The 23,419-nt window shown below is 42.4% G+C and overlaps 1 protein-coding gene across 4 annotated transcripts in view; it reads left to right on the top strand.

Moving 5' to 3' along the window:
- The window catches only part of SMAD1 (SMAD family member 1), a 43,401-nt gene that overhangs the window by 13,729 nt on the left and 6,253 nt on the right, over positions 1-23,419 (top strand). For all 4 annotated transcript variants that reach the window (XM_063156729.1, XM_063156731.1, XM_063156730.1 and 1 more), the window contains exons 2-4: positions 6,515-7,138; positions 18,504-18,761; positions 21,496-21,612. In XM_063156729.1, the coding sequence (XP_063012799.1) occupies positions 6,739-7,138; positions 18,504-18,761; positions 21,496-21,612 (775 nt within the window). In that variant the 5' untranslated portion in view covers positions 6,515-6,738. The remainder of the gene's footprint in view (positions 1-6,514; positions 7,139-18,503; positions 18,762-21,495; positions 21,613-23,419) is intronic.

The following is a 23,419-nucleotide window of genomic DNA, read 5'->3' on the forward strand; positions in this document are numbered from 1 at the left end:
GAATGGCCTTTGTGGAAAAAGGGAGTTACACAGGAGTTTTATGATGAAAGGGGAAAAAAAAATCTGTTTTCCCCAGATTTTTCACCTTTTAGAAAAGGTCTTCTAACTTACTTTGATAGGTGGGTGTTCACAAAGTCATAGCCAGTGCTGCAGACTGGTCTTAGAGGTTCTCCTGCATTTTTCAGGACTTGATCTGTGCCATCTAACAATGACTGAGATCCTTGGCTGCTCCTGTACTCCTGAGTGCTCTTAGTGTCCTGGTGGGACAATGTGTGGAGTTTAAGTAAAACACAGCACAAATGAAATGGATAAACCTGCCCCAAAGATGCACAGTGAAATACCCACTGTGATGGCTGCTAATTCATAATGTCTCTTGACAACTTATGTTTTTCTTTGGAAGGTCTTGTCATATTTTGAGAATTTCTTTAAGAGATCTTTAGGTCTCTTCCTGCATAGCATTTAGGGAAAAAAACCTCCACACCTTATGAACACTCTTCTGGCAAGTTTTGTGATTCACAGCCTTGTATTCATCATATAGGTTATTTTAGTGAAGTTCATATTTTGCAATCCCATCTGTGCCAGAGTTTTGACTGAATCATCAAGTTGCAGTTCCTTCCTGACCTTGGTTGAAGTACTAGGCTGCGGTTTTAGAGATAATCTTTGAAAGCACATCCGATTCAGTCCGGCTGCTCGCCGACACCAGAGGGGATTTGTGCACACCTGGGTGGATGTTTTGATCTAGCCTACTTGTGCTAGCCCTGCTGTGCACCAGGCTTACCCAGCTTCCTGAACAGCTATCTTGGCAAACTTGGTTTTAGTTCTTTCCTGTAGTCTTGGCAATATAAAATATATAGAAAATAAGCAGGGCAAGGAGACCAGCAGGCGGTAAAGGAAGAGGTGGTGTTTTGTGACTGTGCAATCTCACATGCATCTGAATGCAAGAATGAGTAAAATTCAGCAGTGTGTTTCTCATCTCTGGTGAAAGAGGCAAGATTTGAGCATCTGGTGATCACTTAAGGGCTGTATAGTGTTAGTGTTTTTTGTAAATATGGTGGAGATAAAACATATGAAGGGTATGGTGTTTAAATTTGTTTTTCAGGAGTATGGTTTTCAGTAGGTCAAAACAGTTGCAAAGGTGTTGGGAAAAACTGTTCTAAACCAGGACAAGGCCAGATCAAATTGTTGATCGATGTCTGTTAGAACTGGGAAAGAACCTTTGCCATGTTCTTTTCTCACAATGATATACTTGCTTAGAAAGACTGCTGTGCCATTTTAGTTACATTGTAACACAGGATTCGGTATCTCAAGTGTATAGAAGCAGGTATTTTTTCTGGAGAAGCAGCAGCAAAGTTACCATAAGTCTGGCAAATCTGGCAAATCTACTACCTTCAAATCCAGAAAACCTGTAAGAATTTGCTGTTGTCTTGCTCCTGCAATCATGATAGTTGAGACTTCAAGGACAAGGAGCAGTGCCTTGTCAGCCAGAAGCCAAGTGGGGAGGTGGGTGGAAGAAAAGCTGCAGTTCACTGTAGAAACTGGCCCAACACTGTGTTCTTGGTTTGAACTTTGGGGAGCACTGGGGAGGAACTGGCAGATCCCTAGTAGTGAAAGGTTATCCCTTCATGCTCTGGACTAACAGGGCAATGGGCTTTTGGGGTTTTTGTTGCCCTCCTCCCCTCCACTGGTAAATCCTACATTGTCCCTGCGGTTTCATTTTGCTCTCCCCATGCCTGCTGAACTAAAGGGTGTTTGTGGGTATCTGACAGGGTTTTCCCTGAGGGCTGTACAGTGATACATGGGAGATTTTCTTGGAAGGGCAGTGCCTCAGCCAAATAGCTCGAGGGATGGCTCAAGAGGAGTTCTGACAGAGTGGGTATTTTGGGCTGGAGCAGAGATTACTTCACAGAACAGGCTGCAGACACCCATCCTCCTGGCCCTTGCTCGGTCCAGGTCAGGAAAAACCCTGCCTACTCTGTTAGGTACGATGAGGTGTTTTCAACACCAGTGTGTTCCTCTTTCCTTGAATGATATGTTGTATATCAGAACACAGGATCGCATATTTCAGTGTTTTTTTGAATTCTTTGTGCCATGCCAAGAGAACATAAAAGAGTTAATTTTTTTCCTTTTCCTTCTTGTCATTTTCCAAAGCTACAAAGGAAGCTAATTCAGGTTGTCAGCTCTCTAATGAGTTCTACAGCACTCTGATGTGAAACGTGCTTTCTTTTTGCATGTGTGTTGTAATGTTACTGAGCTCTCTACCAGGTTTAGTGCATTTTTGCAAGCTGAGCAAGATCTGATCTTCTGCCTTAAGAAGGTGCAAAGAAAGAATTTGTTCACTAAAAGAAGGGTAATTCAGCAGAAGACTCTGGACTTTCCTGTTTCACAAATCACATTACTTGAAAAAATAAATTGAAACTTTTTGCTACTTGCTCCAAGAATAGGGAGCTAGATTAAGTTAGTGCACAATATGTTGTTACACATTCTAGCGTTGCAGCTGCTTAGACTTCATGCCTTTTAGTAATACATGGAAACTGTATTTATTCCTGCTGGCATAAAGAGGCAGCTCCCTGCCTTCTATGCCAAAATCTGTTTGGGTTTGTTTCTTTTTTAAAAAAGGTCTAAATATTGTACTGATTACATGAGTTGCTGGAAATGTGTGTCTCTCAGAGAGGGTGAATGACTAAATATTTTTAAAGAAGCAAATTAAAATCTCTCTGCTTGTTATTTCTGTATAGTGTTACTAAGTAATGGATGCTGGGAAGAGGTATGTTGACTAAGATAAATTGGATTTTTAAAATGTAGTCATAGACTAGACAGTTTTCACTATTAGCAATTATCCTCACCGTGGTTCCTGCCCATTTTTATGTCTAACTGTGCTAAGCATATATTAAAAATATTTAATAGGATCCTTTTTGCCTGCATCACTGAGCCTGTAATACAAATAATGAAATTAGTAGAAGAGTTAGAGTCATTTCTTGTTTGCCTGAAACTTGGGCTAGAAGTTGTTTTCCTCCCCCATCCACCCCTCTGGGAGAGGATCATCTAATTGTCCAAACCCTTTCTCCACCCAGCAAAAACAGTCATTTATGCAAAGTGGGACAGTTTCCTATGGGATCTCCTGTGGGAATTTGAAAGCACTCTCATTGAATATTTTAATGTCTGCTTCATATTGCTGATGGAGTAACTATCTTTTCTTTGAGAGCCAGAAAAATAGGACTTCACTCTTAGGCATTTTGCCTAAATATGTTTGTTTAAATACAGGACTGGCTGGAGAGATATATATAGAAATATAATGCTCACTTATTTTTTTATAGGCTGCATACAGATTTGTGCATTACTCCAAAAATTACAAAAAAAGACAACAGCAGTGAAGGAAGACAAATAAAACAATATCAGGATTTGAAAGGAGTTTGTTGATTCCAACACATCCATCAGCAGACAGAACACATAGTAAAAAGTGCATGGGTTTGGAAGTGTAGAGAGTATCTGACAAGTGGGTAACAACTCAATTTCCTTTAAACCGATGTCAGATGCCTTTTGGAGAGTGCTCTGTTGTTTGGCCCAGGTTTCTGTTTCATCCCTACCTTGTGAATAAACAGACCCTTCCAGGGCTGGTGGTCACTTAACTGCTGGAAATACTAACTCCCACTTTCCCAGAAGGGCACGTGGATTTGGGGAACAAACACACAGACTGTGTCATCTGCTGATTCGTGGTTTAATCTTTATTTTGCACTTCCAGCTGATAAGACCACTTTGTGCAGAAGTAATACAGGAAATGATGCAGTGCAGAAACCAAGAGTGGCAGAAAGGGAAATGGAATGTACTGGCAAGGGCTCAGCCCTGCAGACAAGCTCTCTGCTTCTTGGAAACAAAAATCTCCACATACATTGTGGTTTGGGTTTTATTTGTTTGGTTTTGTTGTTGTTTTTTTTTTTCTTTGTCTGTTTGTTTGTTTTTTGGTTTTTTTAGCTTAATATTGGTTTTGGAGCTTAGAGAAACTAGTGTACAGCAACTGTGGGTTTTGTCCCCCTTCCCTTATCTTGCTGCTAGTTCAGTGCTTGGGGTGTGCTTAGGCTCTGTTCTGGAGGCAGGACTTGGGCAGGAATCCCTGGCTGGAGGCTGGTGCCCAGCTGGGTGCTGCTGAGCTGCATTATTCCCAAGCTCACCTCCGAGCACTCTGCCTAATGCTGTTCCTCCTGCTCCCAGCAGCTGTTGCCACAGAGGTGCCACCATAGCTTTGATGGTGAGGGTGAAACTTGTTTTGGAGTGCATGATTGTGGGAGTGGAACATGTGTGTGCTTCAGGATTTGATCCAAAGACTTCAGAGAATCTGTTCCTTTGGTCTGACTGCTTGGGGCTGCATCCGAGGGTCGTCTTAGTGTGTGCAGAGCCCGTGTGCTAGCCCGTGTTAGGGCTGGATTTTCAGGCACTGATATCAACACACAGGCTCAACAGACAGGACTTTTCCTTTTTCACAGCAAGTAGCTGGGTGAAAAATGGGTCAGGCCTGGGTAGAACCACATCTGCAAACATTATCAATGTTGAATGAAGCTTGGGTCGAAATGTAGACTTTGTACTTCCTCCTTTATTAGAGCTTCAACTCAAGCCTTTTAAATCTCTTCTGTTTAATTCAGATGGAAGTGAAGGAGAAAGCTTTACTTGATAAACTGGAACTTGTAACTTTTGTGTGTGGAACTTGTATATTTTGTTTGAAAAGCACAGGAAAAAAGATACATAGAATATTGATTGAGATACAGACTATATACGAATTGGGAATAACTCAGTTACAAACATTTAAAGCACATGCACTGGGGTTCTGGTAATTCAGTTCCTAAATTAGCACAGCATTTTAATAGAGCACTTTACAGTGCATGTAAGGATAAAGTATACCTGGAGTACAGTCAGTGACAGTAATGGAGTTTCAGTTCATTTAACAGTATAGCACATGCCCATGTAACAAAACAAATTCTTAAATTTGCCCCAGGCTCATGCAAATCTTCCCTTGCATGGACATTATTATTTCAAATTCACTTCTTAGCATAAAAGGAATGTACCAGTTTGAAGTGTAGGTAGATGTGGCCTGTGTCTTAGTCCATAATCATTATTCCCATAAATGTAGTTTCTGCAGTCAACCTAGTAAAACTGAACCTCTGCAATTAGGTAACTGTTCTAGTTACAAGTTAATTTGAATAAAGTAGATGGTTTTCAGCTTAAAATTTTTCAAATGTAGTGGTATACTATGAAACCATTGCAGTGTATTACAGTCAAGAGGGTAAGTGTGCCATAGCATTTGCAGTTTTCAGGTCTACAATCTTTTCTTGGTATAGATGTGAAATCCTTTCTGACATGGGTGTGCTGACACCTTCTATTCTCTGTGTGTATAGATTGCTGGTTGGTTGGGTGTTTTTTGTGTTGTTCTGATGGCAACAAAAACATTCATATCCTTTTCCCCTTCCCCCTTCCTCTGCAACCTGTTGGTATCCAGTCCAGGATATGTTTCCTGTCTTGTCTGTCTATTTGAAAATCAATGGTATGGTGCTCTTTGTCTCATTTTCCACCCCCTGCCAGTCCTGGGTCTCTTCTGTTTCCCTTGCCAGAGCCTTTTGCCTGCTCCCATCCTGGACAAGGACAAAACACTGTTGGGACTCCTGCAGATGTGGCATTCCTCCCCCTCTTGACCCATCTCTTCAGTCCCATTCCTTGTCTCCCAGCTTGAGAACTACTGTGCTGTCTAAAATGCTCTTATCTGGACTTCCCTGTCCTTCCCACCCCTTCATGAGTCCTTGAGTATATCAGGCAGACATTGCAGCATGAAGGGTCAGTGGATAATCAGTGAAGTTCATGATAGCTTTCCCTTATGGGCTGCTCAGGAGCTCTCAGGGCTCTTGGGTGGGGTGGGCAGATGCAGTTTTCTTTTAATGTGAGTGAATGAGGGATAAGATATTTCTTTATTTTTTTTTCTTTTGTTTTTTCTTTGTTCCTCAAAGTAGGTAAAACTGAACTGGTTTGTCTTTTTTTTTTATTCAGATTGAGTTATGCTCAGGCCTAGTGCAGTGATTTTTGAACTTCGTGCCTGGCAGTTTTGGAGAGAGCTGGGCAGCACATTGCTGTTGAGGCATATTGCTTCCAGCTGCTCTCTGAAATAAATAATAAAAAAAACACTAGTGATCCTGCACTGTTTCCTTGGGATGTTTTGCTGGTGAAGGTTACAACAGCTGACAGGCAGATTGTAGCACCCCTCACACTTAATAGTGAAAAATTTAAACTGAGGGACTGTTTTAGGCTAGATTTTACATTTCTAATATAGGGATGTACTGGGTTCAGCTGGAGGTCCTGCTGCTTAAATTTTCATCAGATGTTCCTTGTGTCCAGTCGTGGAGGTTGTCAGCATTTGTTGTTGTTTTGTTGTTGGTTGTTTTTTGATCACACCACTCTTCTGGGTTGAGGTGGGGGATATTTTTAACTGCTAAAGGTAAAATCCTTTTTTTTTTCTCTTTCTGATACTCTCCTTTAGGTTGTCAACCAGAAGGATTTAGAATAATGGGAAGGTTGTGACCATCAAGGGGGGATGTCAGCGCTGCCTTCCTGGGATTGGAGGATCGAAAAGGAGAAAGGACCAGAACTGTTTGATCCAGGCTGCTTTTGACTACTGCCTCAATCTGCTGTACCCTGGTGGTGGTGGAAGAACAGGGCAGTGGTTCCTGCCTGGTTCTGTGGTGTCACCACAGCAGGGTCACCATGAATGTAACAAGCTTATTCTCCTTCACCAGCCCAGCAGTGAAGAGGCTGTTGGGGTGGAAGCAAGGGGACGAAGAAGAGAAGTGGGCAGAGAAAGCTGTTGACGCATTAGTGAAAAAACTGAAGAAGAAGAAAGGTGCTATGGAGGAGCTGGAGAAAGCCCTGAGCTGTCCTGGCCAGCCCAGCAACTGTGTGACGATCCCTCGTTCCCTGGATGGCCGGCTCCAGGTGTCGCACCGGAAGGGGCTCCCGCACGTCATCTACTGCCGAGTGTGGCGCTGGCCCGACCTGCAGAGCCACCACGAACTGAAACCTCTGGAATGCTGCGAGTTCCCCTTTGGGTCAAAGCAGAAGGAGGTTTGCATCAATCCCTACCACTACAAGCGGGTGGAAAGTCCTGGTAGGTTCTTCCTTGTTTGTACCTTTACACCTTATCTGAGCAATGCAAAGTGTGGCAATTAATTATGTGACTCATCGGCTTAAATAAGCAAAAGTGGCTGTTTGCACACGTCAGATTCTTCCTCTGCAGTTTATCTGGATGTAAGCATTAATTAGCAGTTCTTCCTTTCACAGGGGCGAATGCTGCACTTGTGCAAATGTTTTAGCACTACACAGAGGTAGTCTTAGTGTGTGTCTCAGGCTGCTGGGCCTGGTATCATCTGGGAATGTTGGTATCCACTGTCCCTCAGTTAACTTGTTGTTTACTCAACTGTGCAGATCTGTGATTTTGTATGAGGCATTGCAGGCTAACATAAAGGATTTATTTGCATTATCTGTGCTTGAAAACCATTCTGACACACAGCAATAGTAATACTGCTAGTATTAGTAGTTGTAGTAGTATTTTCAAATTATTATTTCACTTTATCACTTCAGTTTCTTCAGAAAATAATATTGTTTATAGTGTCTCTAACAGCTGTTGCCTTTTAAAAAGATTCTGAGTTTAGACAGCAGGTTATAATCCCCTCATTTCGAACTTTGATAGCACTGTTTGATTATATGTGAAATTCTACTGCCAGCTGTTCTGCAAGCACAGGTTTCTTACCTGTTACCCACTGCCTCACTTTTTTTCTTTAAGTGCGTTCCATTATCTGTCCAGTCTCCTCTTCAAGGACCAAGCTCTTTTTGATAACTCTGTGCAAGTTTATTATCAGGGAATACTTGCAGGGACCAAGATGAGCTGTGCTTGAATGTGTCATCACTAGTCTCTAGCTGTTTGTGAGGGTGTACAGCTGCAGAAATGCACTGCAGCCATGGGTGGACTTCCCTGGTTTAAGCGTGGGAAGTCCATCACTGTTGGCCATTTCACAAACTCTGCAGCTGTCTGTAGAGTGCCAAGGATACACAGAACCATGATGGAAATGAGGTTGTTGCAAGATTGTTTTGCTGTGGATGGAAATTGCATTTGTCTTAGATCTGCAATGCACAGTGCATATCTTGATGTTAAATATTTCCCTTTGCTGTGTTAGTATTAACTTGTAAATAATGTGAATGGCAGATGCAATACCCATAATGTATGTATTTACACAGCAGCAGCTTGAACAAAGAAACTCAGCTCTGGAAAAACAGTTCTGAAAAAATTTAAAAAAAATCTCAGCAATTTCATGTTAAGTACAAGAGGGATAATAAAATAGTCATGTACTTCTACTGCTAGTTGTGTGCACGTCTGGCTTGGTTGCTTGCATTCAGTATTCCAAAATACTGAAAATGAAGATTCCTGAAACACCTCTCTTTCTGTCAGACTGAGCAACAGTGGGGCTCTTACTGTAATGCCAGATTTCATGTTCTAACTCATTTTGCTTTAGTACTGAAAGCAACTATTGAGTTTGAGAACATTCTCATATGGACCATTCATGTCACATTTAAATGTTTGTAAGTGTTTGTAAGTTAAATGTAAGTTAAGTGTTTGTAAATATCCTGTCACTTCACAGAATCACTTAGTTTGGAAAAGACATCTGAGATCATTGAGTCCAATCTTTGACCAGACACGACCATGTCAACCAGACCATGGCACTGAGTGCACATCCAGTCTTTTCTTAAACACCTTCAGCTCCCTGAGCAGCTCATTCCTACATCTGGTCATCCTTTATGTGAAGGAATTCTTCCTAACATCCGACCTAAACCTCCTCTGGTGCCGCTGGGGACTCTGTCCATACTCTGTGTTCGCTTCAATGAGTTATGCAAGAGAGAATAAAACTTTCAAAAGATGTCTAACTAAAATGTACATTTCTGGCTGGGTATGTAATGTAGGAGGGGTTTGTGTTTGGTCAGACACAGATTGTTTTGAGCGATGCTGCATGGAGCTGAGTGGGAAAACAGCTTTTGGAAACAGGGGGTAGCTGAACTCCCATTTGGCTTGAAGAGCTGTGCTCCATAACTTCTGACTTCTTTTTTCCTGTCCCTTTCTTGTTCTTGCTGTCCTCCAAACATGATCTTTATCTTCATTTCATGACTGTCACTCCCAAATTCTGCTAACCATTTTTTCCCATTTTTGCCAGGACATTAAAACACCATTATTGTCACTTTGAGATTAATGGGTAGTGTGAATTCATGCATGAGTCACCACTTACAACAATCTATGGACTCAAGCAGATATCAAGGTTTGTGTTTCCCAGAAGGCTTAGACATATGTTTTCCCTTGACAAAGCAGAATTGGAAACTCACATTGTGTATGATACATATTTTGTGTGCAAGGTACATCTTGAAGCTCTGCTTGACAGTGTGGTCTCTGTGTTTAACTGTTTTGTGCAGAACCAGTTACTGGAGATCTGAAGGGTATTATCCATACTTGGGATGGCATCTATCCCTTCATTGTTGTGTGATTTGTTTCTGTGTTGTGCAAGGTTTGAGGAATGGATTAGTGGTAAATCCTCAAATATGTAAAGCAAGGTAGTGCTCTTTGTTGGGAAGTCAGTGCTGTGGATACATCTCAGTTTCCACAGTGCTAGAGGCATGAATGGATTTTCTACCTTGACACCTTATTCCATCCTGAATAGAAGATAAGCTTGGAAGGCATGAGAACTGGCACTCTGTGGCGTGTCTGCCAGCTACAAAGTGAGAAAGGATGAACCCAAGTGAGATTTTTCTGTTAGCCAGCCTTGATAGGAGCAGGTTGTAAACAGTGGGAGGAGGCAGAAATCTGTCAGCAGCCTCAAAGAGGGAATCTCCAGTGCCCCTGCACAGGAGGGGAGTGTGGCACCTGGCAGGCACATGGGTGTGACGTGATAGCACCCTGCTCATGCCTGACCTGACCAGGAGGCTCTGCACGGCACAGGGGCCTGTCTGTTCCTGTGGTGTGTCAAACAAGAAAACTAAACTCACAGAAAGCTGCTTTTTGGCACAGTTAACTTGGCAAGCCCAGTGCTCTCAGCTCACTCACATAGAGCCACATGGGGGCACAGCAGCGTGGGGACCCAGGGTGGAGGTGAGGAAGGGTGGCCCTCCTGTGACACTGTGACTCTTCCAGCCTGGAAGCAGGGAGCTGATGGAGCTGTGCTCCATGGTAGGGTGCATGGGCTGCTCCAGCTCCTTGTGTTGTGCCAGCCCACAGTTCCCTTGTGCTGAACAATCACAGGCACTTGTCCTCTCCCTGCTGTGTTATCTTCCAGGCTGATCAGCAGCACAGGGGCTTTGTTCTGGCTGCAGGAACATCTGTCCCAACACAGCCCTGTGGAGGACATCTGGGAAGGAGTGCAGGTGGAGGGATGTGAGAGGAGAAAGTAGAGACTTGTTGCTGGGGGTGGGAATGCAGCCTTGCACTTTGAGTGCCAGGGGGAAATATCTCCTCGAGATGGGATAAAGTGGCTCAGTGTTGCTGTTCCCTAGTCTGTTGTGTGCAGAATTATTTCTGGAGCAGGGTAGTTAATGGCTGTCAGATTTCTCCTTTGGCAAGGCAAAGCTTTTAATTAAGGAGGGCAAGGTCTGAATTTGATGCCTCTTAAAAATTGGCACATTGAGCTGAACTGGTGTGCTTGTTTGGCTGAATCTGCTGCTTCTCCTCAGTTTTATTTTTTGGTTTAGAGATACCTGTTGGGATTATCCTTAACTATGATCAAGACTTGCTGAATAATTAGGTGTACTGCATACGCAGAGGCTGGGAGGAAAAACCTGACACAATGTTTCTCATCCCTCTGAAAATGCCACAAATGACCTCTCAGGGTTTGATGGAGAATGTGTCCCTCCTGAGACACTTCCTTCCAGTCTCTTATTCCTCAGGTTTCTGTGGAGATACAGCCTCTGCTGCCTCTATCCTCAGTTATGGCAATGGGACCAGATGAAAGCTCTCATCCAGGATTTTAGGGGAGAAAAAGGGCCTGGATCCTGTTTGCTCTAACAGCAAAACAAAAGGAGTGGAATACAGAACAGGGAGGATGAAGAGGTGCCTAAATTGCCACTGCTATTAAAAATAATAATAATAAGTCACACCTCTAATGTGGCTTTAGGGGAGGAGGTTGAGTTCTTTTGCCTTAGCTAAAGGGGAAGGAAGGAAGATGAAGAAACTGAATATTTAATTTTCTTAAAGTGCTAGTGAACACTAGCTCTCCTCCATTCTGATGCAGATTTGTGTTTGCCTCTGCTGTGTTTGCCCCATCATCGTGCTAGGTTCTGACTTTATAATATGTTACAAAGGAGGCAAAATAGAAATTAACTTTGTTTTCGGGTTTAATGTGTGGAAGTGGTTGAAGGTCCAGTGTTTCTGTAGATGGCTATCCCCCATTTTTTTGCAATTACCAATAAAACATAAATGAAAAGGGCTGAATGGTTTTCCTTTGTTAAGTTTCTCTTCTTCAGAGAGCTGGCTTTACAAAGCTGATGGTGCCAATGTTCCAGCCAAACTGGGGGCAAGCAGTGGTGGCTTTTTGGTGATGCAGACAAATGGAGTCTCATAGCAGTTGAATTTTCACAGCTGAAAACTGTGGTGTTCCTTTCAGTTATAACCATGAATTCAAAGTGTGTTTCTGCTTCAGCAAGCTTGTTGCTGGCCAGAAACATTTTGCCTGTATGTGCAGCTGCTTTTTGCCCCAAGAGCAGGCCAGGTCCCCAGGCTCTGAGTAGAGTGCTAGGTGTGTCATGATGGTTTGCTCTTGGTGTGACTCTCTGCCCATGACTTTAACATGATTATTTTCATACTTGTCTTTGATCTCCTCTGCTTTTGCTCTCAGTGAGGCTCTGAAAGGCAACACACCTACTGCAGGCTCCCACAGATGCAGGCCTGGTGGGGGAGAATGCCAGCAGTGCCTGGCATCTGGGAGAAGGGGACAGGAGGGGGGGAGTGGGAAAGGTAAATGGAAAGCTGCTTCTGAGGTGTAAGGGAGGGCAAAATTGCTGCATCCCTTCAGAGTTAATATGTAGAACCAAGTTACAAAAATCCTTGTTCCTGTCTGATTCCCAGAGCAGGATTTCTGCACCTCTGCAGGCTGGGGGTGAGGAAGCAGTGTCATCCCTGAGAAATTTTGCTGTGCAGCCATGTGTGCACTTGGGTGTGACTTTAAAAATAGCATTGCTACAACAGGTGGGCACAATTATAGGATGGTTCCCCAAAATAGCAAAAGCAACTGTCAGTTTGCTTGGCAAGCAGAATAAAACTTTCTTCATTTTGGCTTTCTGAAATTCCCCACCAGAGCTGAGCTGGAGGAGAGGAATTAAAATGAGGAGGTGGAAGGAGGGAATGGGGTAACAGCAGGGCTTTCCTTGTCCAGCCTCAGCATGTGTCAGAAAAAGAAACTGCAACAGAGGGATAAAAGTTGTCAAGAAAGATATGTTTCTGTCATATTCTGTGTGTGTTTTCTTTCTTCAAAATTAACCAGGCACAGATGTTTCTTCTGATTTGAAAGACCAGACTTCCAAGTTTTAACCTGCTCAGTAGGATGGTGACTGTGGCTTTGGTACAGGTAATTTGAACTCTGGTCTGTGTAAATGTCTGAGTTAATACACACTATCACGGTGACTGCTCCTCCACAAAATCTGCTTGCAAGGTCTGCCTCACTAATGTGCATACAATTAGTGCTGAATTCTGAGACTGACCTTGGCCAATGTCAGTTTAATCAGAATGTCAGCTTATCAGAGCATCCGCAAATAAAATCTAATGTTAGCTGAATATTGTAATGCAGGAAATGTCCTAATATTACTTGTCAAATGCATTTGGACCAGATGTCTGATGTAAAAGCAAAGTCAGTAAAGTAACAACTGTTTTGCCTTTTTTTTTTTTCCCAAGACATACAGTCTTCATTTGTAACTGTGCAAAATGACAAATCAAGCTTTGGGGTCTCCCAAAACTGCAAAATAAAATTAAGAGTTGAGAAAACAAGACAGCTGTCAGCTTTCTCCCGGAGTAGAAAGTTGGTCTTTTTGTCTTCCAAAACAGATTGCTGAATAGATATCATTACTAGAACAGAGGTTTGGAGGGCAAGTCTCAAAGACTGGAATTTCTCCTTTTGAGAAACCAGCAAAGCAAAGCTGTGATAGCACAGCCAAGGGTTATTGGAAGAGCTTTAAGGAGTTCAATCCTCAGAGATTCCTTTTGACACAATGCTTATTAATTTTATATTTTTAACCAAGAATAACTCGCGCAACATGAGAACCTAGTGACATGAAAAGTTTTCTCTCTACCCAGTGTTCTACTGTTTACAAGCAAGATCTTGGCAAGGCCTGGCAGTCAGAATGACTCCCTGGTGCTGCAGAGAGCAGCAGGTCCAGCTGAGCATGTGTTGGTACCTGCTCTGTTCCCACCTCCCACCGTGGGACTGGAGTGCTCATCAGGATGCCACAGCCAGCTTCAGCTGCTGTGACCTCAAAGGCAGGAAATGAAGCTGGGAGTCTTCAGGAGGGTTCAGATTTATTAGTTTAACACTGCTGCTGTCTTTCGTTGCTTTTGTTTTGTTTTTTTTTTTTTTTTTCTTCTCCTAAGTCTTCCTTTTCGTTACAATTTAGTCTTTGCAGGATTTTCTTGTTTCCAGATAGCATGAACTTTTGTTTTAGGATTTTCCTTCTTCCCAACCTGCAGTTCTGTTTTTCTGGCAAAACATACGTGGCTTTGCATAAATTCAGATGAAAATGCAGCTATGTAATGCTTGGAAATTAAAGCACTCTGCCTAATGATAGTGTTGTCAGGTCTTCATTAGCACTGAGGGCCCTGTTGTGCTACAAACCCTTTTACAGAACATATGTCAACCAAGTCATGGTTTTTAATTGCTTATATTTTTCTTTTTTTATTTATTTTATAAATTTTTTTTTCAGAAGAAGTAGAATCTACTTTGGCAAGGCAAGTAGATTAAAGTCTGCTTTCTTATATGTGGCCCCTTGTATTTCCTTACATGGTCTTTCAATTTCCATACGTGGAAACAGAGATACCTACCCAAATTTTCACATAACATGCAAAGGGTGTGGAAAAAATGAGCCCTTGGGGGAAACTAGCTGTCATCTGGGCCTTGTGTAAAGTAATCAAAACCCATCTGGATAGAAAATATGCTTCTTTGAAAGTACAGCAGGTCCTTTGGATTGGATTAGTTTGAGGTTTTTCATAGAGAAACTTAAAAAAAAGAAGTCATGTTCATAAATTGGATACTTTCTGTGTTTGCTAAAATCATTATCTCTGGAATGTGAAAATAGAACAAAAAAGAAAAGTAAGAAGATCTTTATTTAGGATAGCACAGCTGTTAGTTTTATGAAGAAGAACAGGGTGACATGCTGGAGATAAAAAGAGTAGAGATCAGTTAGTTTCTTCAAAGGCCACTATTACATTTTCATAAAAGCATTTCTTCCTTGGTGTGGTTAGTCAGAACATTTATCTGAAAGCCAGGTTGCCTTTGGTCTATCTTCTGTATTTTTGGCATTCTTGGCTCCTAGATGAAATAGCCCTGTGGGTTAAGTTGCCCTGTAGCTCTAATTTCTTTAATATAGCTCCTCTTGTTTGGTGCAGGCATACTTGGTCTGATTTGCATGGTAAAAACAAGCTCCCCAGTTCCCAGGCTGGCTCGACAGACACGGGATCTGAGCTACAGTTCCACAAACATACCCAGCCCGCTTCATGGGGGTTTGTCCCCCTCTTCCTTACTCGTAACCTTCCTGGTAGTAGTCCTGGATTAACTCTCAGCTGCAGGTCTACATCGATAGAAAAACTTGGGAACAAAATTCAGCCCAATATAGCACATAAAACCTTTTAATCTGGTGTTTGAAGAATTACAGAAATCAAGCTGTTGGATGACTTGTGGTTCTACTCCGTTAACTTTAATGAGCTTGACTTGGCAAATCTGTTGCAGCAGCTTTTTAAGACAACACTGTATTCAATATTATGTTTCCTTTAAATATATGCTGATGATACTGATGTTAAATTTAAAAAAAAGAAAGAAAATGATTTTTTTTATTGTATCAGCGTTCCCTTCCGCTGGAGAGGAAGGGAGGAATTGTGTTTGCAAATGGTCAGAGGCACATCCTGCGGAGATCTGCACAGCAAAGATGTGCACTGCTTCATTAGTTCATAGCAACAGGTGTGCTGGCTTAGCACCGAATAACTCTCTCATGCTCTCTCCCCTTCAATTATTCCTCTTCCTGGAGCTGGCAGCTGCAGCAGAGATCAGCCTCCTCCCCTGCTGCACTGAGCCTCAGTCATTTGTTATTCCATGTGGCTGAGGGCTGCAGCCTGACCAGAAGCTCAGCGCCTCACACAGGGCCGAGGGGAGCGAGAAGGGTGTGTGTCCCCCTGTATGGTTTGAGCTCCTGGCAGCCTTCCATGCTCCAAAGGGCCCACTCCCTGCTCATGTCTTTACTCCTGAGTGAGCAGCACTCAAATTAACTCCTCTGTGCTCCACTAGGAGCTGCTTCCCTGCAAAAAAGCTGGGAGCTGCAGAGAGATCAGGTTCTGGCAGTGACTTGGAGTTGGACTGATTGGAGCACTCTGTCCTACCTGATGTGGCCTTTCAGGGCTTTTCCTCCTCATTGAAGGTTTTGTGTATGCAGGGAGGATGTAAATTAGGGGCAGCACTTAATATAAATTCTGCAGTGATATTCTTGAGACTCTTTGTGTTGTATCAATACCAGTTGTATTCTTTTTCCCCCTTTGAAGAAGTTGGCATTTAATCACTTGAGGTTGGCGGAGTTGGACAAAAAGCATTGGTTTGCATGAAGGACACCTGGGAAAAGGAGACTTGTTTTTATCTCAAGTCCTTCTAAATTTTGCCAGTGGTTCTGCCCAACAGGAGAAAACATGTATATATACCTTGGGAAAATCTGGCACTGCATTAATTTAATTACAGAAAACATAAAGAAAATATCCTGTTCTCCTGCTATTTTAAAATGCTGTAAATCATTTGGCTTCCTCTGATGTCATGTGTGTCATTGTTTAATGTGAGGTAGGGGATGGGAAAGGTAGGTGATGTACTTTCTGCACAAATTAACTCCATAAAAGTTAATGGTTTGACCTTCATCCACAGGAAGGGAAGAGATAGGAAAGCTGTGTTGTTTTAATGCTTAGAAAAGTAAGGAAGAATCATAAAGACAGGAAAGGGAAAATACATTTTAACACATGATCTCATTGTTAATTTTTTCACTGGTGATTTATTATCCCAGCAAATGTTGACTGTGACAATTAAGTAGTACTTGACCTAGCTGCAAAAGGACTGTTTGATTTAACAGAACAAGCTTAATTCTGAGAAACCCTAATACTCAGAGAGGTTGGCTCTGACATGTTGAAGATGAGGGATTTCTGATGTCCACCTGCATGCTGAGTAACTTTTTTTTGACAGCCTTTTCCAGTGGCATGTCAGAATGGTTGTGTTGGAGCAAGAAACAGTCTGCACAGCTGGAGGAGATGCAGCTTCTTCTGGGCTGTTTTGCAATTGAGAACTTCCACAGAATGACAGATGGATGCGTTTTGTTTCAGAAAACACCATAATTAGGAACTTTGCCTAGGCCTTGTAAAGTGGAGTAGGGTTTTTTGACTTCCAAACAAATCTAGTTAAGGGTGACGTCTGCCTCAAATATTTGAGATCTCTTGGAATCTCAGCAAAGTTGCTCTAGGAAATTGAGAGATCAGATTAAATACTTGAAACCTGCTTCTGCTTGGGCAGCCTAAATTTCAGTAGTGAGGGCTTGGGGTTTTTTCAGTGTATGCTTAGTGAAGATTTCTGGGATCAGACTGCTCCTGCATTAATGCCACTAGCAGGCCAAAATGGGAGCTTAATTACTCTCTTAGGCATGTGCAAAAAAAAAAAAAAAATCTGAGCAAGGGAAACCTACTTCTTTTCTTTTTAGTTAATCTGTGACTTTAGGAATTTTTAGTGAGAGTAAGGGTTTTTTTTTTTTTGACATTCATTTATATCCCTTTTAAGCATGAACCTAGACCTCAGACCTGGGCTATGTGTTGAGTGCTTATCCTGGTTCTCTTGGACTCCAGGACAGTAAAGTAAATACTTTAGTGCTGCTTCTGTAATGGCAAAGTGCTGGAAGAGTAAAGATGCCTCAGTGTCCTGGAAGAACCTGTTTGTCATGTGAAGAAAATGTTTTTTTGGTTTTTTTTTTGGCAATTAGTTTGTAATTCAGGCTTTTAATAAAGCAGCTGTCTCCAAACACCTTTCTTAATCTGAATGATAGCTATGTCTTTGTAGGCTTGTTGACTACACATGCTCCTGTTCCTCTTCTGTGTGCCCAGGTGTTGAGGCCAGAGTAGGAGTCTCAAGGAAAGGGGGTGGTAGCCTTGGCTTGTTTTTCCTGGGTTTTGTTGGTTTTTTGGCACCCTCTCTTGAAGGCAGACTATCTGAGGGGGGGGTTTTTCCAGTCCTGCTCAGACATGGAGTCGGGAAATGCAGGTTCTAAAGGGGGATGACGTGAAGAGGACTTGCTTCTTTATTTCTCTTCCACTACGTTGTGCATGGACCTCCCTCTCCCTGACCTTGTCTCTCCTCTCCTATCCATCACCCAGACATTTCTGTGGAAAGAAGAGCTTTTAATCCTTCGGTTAACTTGGACTTTGCTGTGAGGCATTCAAAGATAGAAGCTGAGGAACTGGAAAAAGAATTGATTCTTTTATCTTAGTGTATCTGGTATCATGTTCATATTCCCAGTTTGAAAGAGACCTTTGTTTCACATCTGAGAAGGCTTCAGAAGCGTGGTGAGACTCGTAGTTTCTGATGTTTCTCTGATCCCATAGTGGCACATAGTTGCAGCTCAATTGCTGCTCAGTTGGTTTTTTTGAACTACATAATTCTGTTTAAATTGCACAGTTTGTAAACTGACTTGAAGAGTTAATAACTGTTTTAATAGAAACTTGTAAGAACATAGTCTAGGTTAAAAATAAAATTACAGCTGTTGGGACCAGACTGAGTTCAAGGCTTATTAGTATTGTTTTCAGGAAAAAAAAAAAAAAAAGAAGTGTTCTTATTAGCAAGGGTTTGGGTTACAGGCCATTAGGTGATTAGTCAGATGACAAGTGCAGCAGGAGGAACTGCACGTCAGCATTGTCAGGCTCTTCCCAGCACCTCTTCGTGCGAGTGAGACTGAAACACACAACTGTAGTTTGTTCTTGGCTCCTCTTCCCTGGCCCTCTGTGAAAGCAGGCTCCCATCTGGCAATCCGGGGAGCTGCGGGCTGGAGCTGTGCAGTATCCGGATGTGAGGGAAGGAAGGAGCTCTTGCTTGGACATGTGCTCCTGGCTTTGGCCACCTTGTTTCTGAGGCACCTGTGGATTTGCTGGGGCAGGGGAACAATGTGGGGTTTTCTCCCTTGTACACCTGAGTCTCTAACACTGTGGCTTTTCTCCCTTTGTCCCTTTGCAGTTCTCCCTCCGGTGCTGGTGCCGAGGCACAGCGAGTACAACCCCCAGCACAGCCTCCTGGCGCAGTTCCGCAACCTGGGGCAGAACGAGCCCCACATGCCGCACAACGCCACCTTCCCGGACTCCTTCCAGCAGCCCAGCAGCCACCCCTTCCCCCACTCGCCCAGCAGCAGCTACCCCAACTCACCTGGGAGCAGCAGCAGCACCTACCCCCATTCTCCAGCCAGCTCAGACCCGGGAAGCCCTTTCCAGATGCCAGGTACGGTCAGCTTCCCTTGAGAAGGGTGTACAGATGTTCCAGATGTCAGGTATGGTCAGCTTCCATTGCGAAGGGTGTACAGATGTTCCAGATGCCAGGTACAGGGTGTTCCAGATGCCAGGTATGGTCAGCTCCCCTTGAGAAGGGCGTACAGATGTTCCAGATGCCAGGCACTGTCATGTGTACAGGGTGTTCCAGATGCCAGGTACAGTTTTGTTGCCCTTGAGAAGGGTCAAGGTGCTGGATATCACTGCTATCATGGACTTTTTTGCTCAATGACACCCAATGATCAGCCAACACTTGTGTTTAATAGCAAACTAACAGATGTAAGGTAATAGAGTACAGAATCTCTTTGTCTGGTAATATTGAAGGCTTTATATTGTGCCTCTTTCAAACACACTTAAAACATTACAGCAGAACTCTTGTGAGGTGTGAGGAGGGATCTAAAATGTTTTGGGGACCAGTTCAGCAGTTTAGCCCACAAAGTGTAGTGTTCAGTGCACCAGAAGTGTGGTTCCTAGAGATCATCCTTGCTTGTGATCATAAGTCCAGCGCAAGGCCTTAGTTCTAGAGAAAAGGGATATTTCTCAAGGTGATCACATTATTGCTACTTGATAAACAATTTCTTCTCATAGTGGTGTAATTCCAAGAAGCTTCAACTGAAAAACAGGCTCTAAAAATAATTTTCAGGCTGTTTTACTACCTACAGAGAAGAGCCTTCCTTTGTTGACTGGTGTCTGTAGAAAATTCCTTGAAGCTGCCTTTTTTTGCTCTTTTCATGCAGCTGGATAAAAATACTGCAGAAGCAATCTGTGGTGGATTTCTTGATCTAAATGCTGAGAGAAAGATGCAGTACAAATCCTTACTGATGTTGTTTGCCTGTTTCCTTCAGGGGCTGAGGGGAGGGTATGTGTAAACAAAGCAGCAGATTTGTGAAAATCTGTTTCCTATTACATGAAATGAATATCCATAGATTTCTTCTCTTGCTAATTGTTGCAAATTTTTCTCTTGTGAGTGAAAACTACTGAACTTGCTGGAAGGAAGGAATGAGTTTGTATTGGCTTTTCTAAAAAATGTGAGAATTTGCTGTGAAACCAGCTGTCTTTTTTTTTTCTTTTTATTTAAACATGATTGCTGTGGTTGGGGCTCTTCCAACAGAGATAAAGACCTAACAAGGTCTTCCTGAATGCTGGCTTCTGGAAGTTCACTTGATCTTTGAAGGTCTGTTCTGTCCACATGACCTTAATGTCTGCAGCTGCAGTGAAGAAATTGAGTTAGAGGGGAGGTCAGGATACTGATGTCCTTGATGCTTAGCTCTGGACAGTTGTCCATCTTGCACTAATGGGGAAAGAGGCTGACATCTGGAAAATACAGAAACAAAGGGGCAAAGCAGTTAGCCTTGAAAACTTTCTAGATACTGCCTAATTTGTTGCCCTTGGCCTTGGAATCTTGTGCATGACTAACATCATGTTTGCACACACACAAGCATTTAAGGCTTAGTAAAACATGAGACTCAAAATCCAGGGCAGTTTGTTAAGCTTTTAGTGCAACCCTGTTGCCATCTGTGTCTTTCTCTGCTGCTTTCTCATCCACCTGGATGTATTCAAGAAACAGAATTAGCCAGGCACCTGCCAGCATTAGATCTAAAATACAAAATACCTGCTAAACAATAAATTAGTTGATAAATTTAATGAACACATGTTTTCTTAGAAAATACATGTAAAAAAATCTGAACAAAGTCACCACTCCACAGAAAAACCCCCAAAGTTAAAGAGCATTCTCCTGCCTTTTGTTGATGCTAGTTTGGTTTTCAGAGTTTTGGAATCCCCTGTGATTATTTGCTGTGGTAGTTTGCAATCCATACTCTCAGTAATGGAAATAAATGTGGGATGAGCAGCAGCAGAGACATCACAGTGGTAATCTAATCCCAGTTCTTGCAGCAAAAGCTTGCAGGGATCAGGCAAGGGTTTCTAGCTCTTGGATGTACCTCTGTGCCATTGATCTGGAGGAGAGTGTCCTCTGGTCTATTGGGAAATGGTGACATTGGCAGCTTGTAGGAAATCTTTTGGGAAGCTTTCCCAGGAGTGGAATAGGCAGCTGAAGGGCAGTGCTGGCTGGGACACTTCAAACAGAGCTGACACTCATTAACATATTAACATATGGTGATGCAGCCCTGAATGGGACAGGACAGAAACACTGACAGAGAAATTCCAGACCCATAAGGCCACTTCTGTAGGATTTGGGTTCCTGAGCACTTTCTGCTATTCCCAGTCTAGGGAAACAGAGCTAATACTTTGCACTGACAGTGATAAGGCCTTGGATATAGCTGGGATGTTTAAATAATTTCCTGGCAGAATTGTGTTGGAGACAGAAAAGCTTCTGTTCACTTTTAACATATTCAGTATCTACTGCTGGCTGGGCCCTCTTTGTGCCCTGATGTTTGTATGGCACTTTCAGCCTGCAGAACCGTGGGTTGGAAACACAGCTGAGCTTTCTTTTGTGGCTTTATGTGGGGGCGAAGTGACTTGTTTTTATTGCAGTTGTGCTTAATATACACAGCAATTCTTTGCTTTCCTTATTCGAGGTCCATGATTGCTTTTTCAGATTTCTGGTGGGTGGAAGTTTATAGCTGAGTCAGGCTGGAAGCATTTCCAGGCTCAGAGTGTTTATGTGGATGTGTAGATGTGCTTTAAAGAGAGGAAAGCACTCATGTATCTGCCTTTTCTATATTTAGCTGATACTCCCCCGCCCACTTACCTGCCTCCGGAAGATCCGATGACACACGATACCTCGCAGCCCATGGATACCAACATGATGGCACCTGCAATTCCCCCTGACGTGCACAGAGGAGGTAAGAACACCTCCTTCATGTTTTCTGCTTCGCTTCTTAAGAGTAAAGAACCTCCAGAACTTAGGAGTAATAACTGAGCTTTAATTTTGGATGGATGTTGTTCATGAAAATTTTTGTCTGTGGAAAAGCAAAAAACCGGCCGTGTAATTTTAATTCTGTTGTTGTAAGGGATGAAATAGTAAAGCTGGAGATTATTTATAAATGTAAATATTTATTTAAGAGAGGAATCTATCCCATGACTCTTTAAAAATGTAAAATATATGGGGTTTATTACTTTCTTTCTCCCAGCCAACTCAAAGACCAAAGTAATTTTATGTTTTCTATTGGGAACTTCCACTAATCTCTGAATGGAAAGAACTCCTCTGAGGCTGCAGAATACTGAGTAATCTGCCTGAGGTGTGGCATTGCTAGAGACTTTAAAAGTCTGTATGAAATAAAGGCCTATTGCTTTATGTGCTGTGACACAGACATCTTTTTACACATTGCTTGTTAAAGCCACAGCAGCGGCTGTGGCTGCTGAGCAAAGGGTTCTGTGCATTCATCATCACCTTGTGAGAAATGAGCCCTTCAGAGAACACTTCAGCTTGCACACTTGTGGCCCATGCCAAGAAAAAGCAGCCGGCTGGATGCTGTGCCAGAATAATTATCAAGATCACAAGCTATGAACAATTGAACTGTTGTGTGTTTTGGATTTTTTGGTGTTGGTGGGGCTTTTGGGGTTTTGAGGTTGGTTTCTTTGGGGGTTTTTTTTGGTACTTGTTTTGTTGCTAAGCTCAATGTCTGGTTTCAGGAAGTATATCTGCCCTTTTAGCACAATTTAGATGGCTTTTGTGTTAGCCTATTTACTCTCTGCTTGGAATGAGTTTTACGTATGATAAACTCAGTCCGTAGCACTTCCATTTTTTGCTGCTCACACAGACTACACTTTGAGGGTATGAGTAGTTTGCAGGAATTTTGGGCCAGAAATTTACTGCCCCAAAATATATTTATCAAACTTCATGCCTAACTGCAGACCTCTGCAGTTGTGTGTCCCTCTTCCAAAATGCGTATTACAGAATTCTTCTAATACATGAGACATGATAAAGAAAAAAGAGTTTACATTTTTCTTCTTGCTGTTTATCATTCAACCATTTCAAAATAAAAATTGTCTATTGATATTTTTCCTTTCTAGTAGTTTAGTACAATGGATTTTTCTCTCTGTCCCTTCATTAAAAAGAAAAACTTTCAGATGCCTTCACATGTTTATTATTCACATATGTATGCTGTGATAGCAGGACTTCTAAAAAAATCTGCTGCAGGTTGTAGAAGAAAAGTTTTTACTGTGAACTTACTGCATCATTTTTTGTTGCAAACTTTGTAGAAGCGTGTTCTTCATGGTGATTTGTTAGTCTTAAGAGATTTGATTGAACAAGCTGCATCCTGTCAATGGAGTTGGGTAATTTCCATTGTTGGCCCATGCTGGGAATAGAGAGACTAAACGCACCTGCTCTGCATGACTTAAAGCAAATGTGAGGAAGTCAGTATGAAATCTGTGTGAGAGAGATATGATTAATTCTGTAAGAATGGCCAGCTGGCAAGATTTCTTCCTGACTTTGAGAACTGGGGCAAAGCTGCAGCTTTGATAATTGCTGGCATCTTTATGGGAATTAAAAATGTAGCAACCTCTTACTAAAAATTATAGACTGTTTTTTCTTCCTTTTTTTTCCCCTTTTCAACAGTGATGTGAAGGGATAGAAAGTGCCAGATTATCAGGAAAGATCAGGTTTTTACCAGTGTTTTTAAGCAAGTTATTAGCAATCAACACTAT

Source organism: Melospiza melodia, chromosome 5, assembly GCF_035770615.1.
Source record: "Melospiza melodia melodia isolate bMelMel2 chromosome 5, bMelMel2.pri, whole genome shotgun sequence".
NCBI lineage: Eukaryota > Metazoa > Chordata > Aves > Passeriformes > Passerellidae > Melospiza > Melospiza melodia.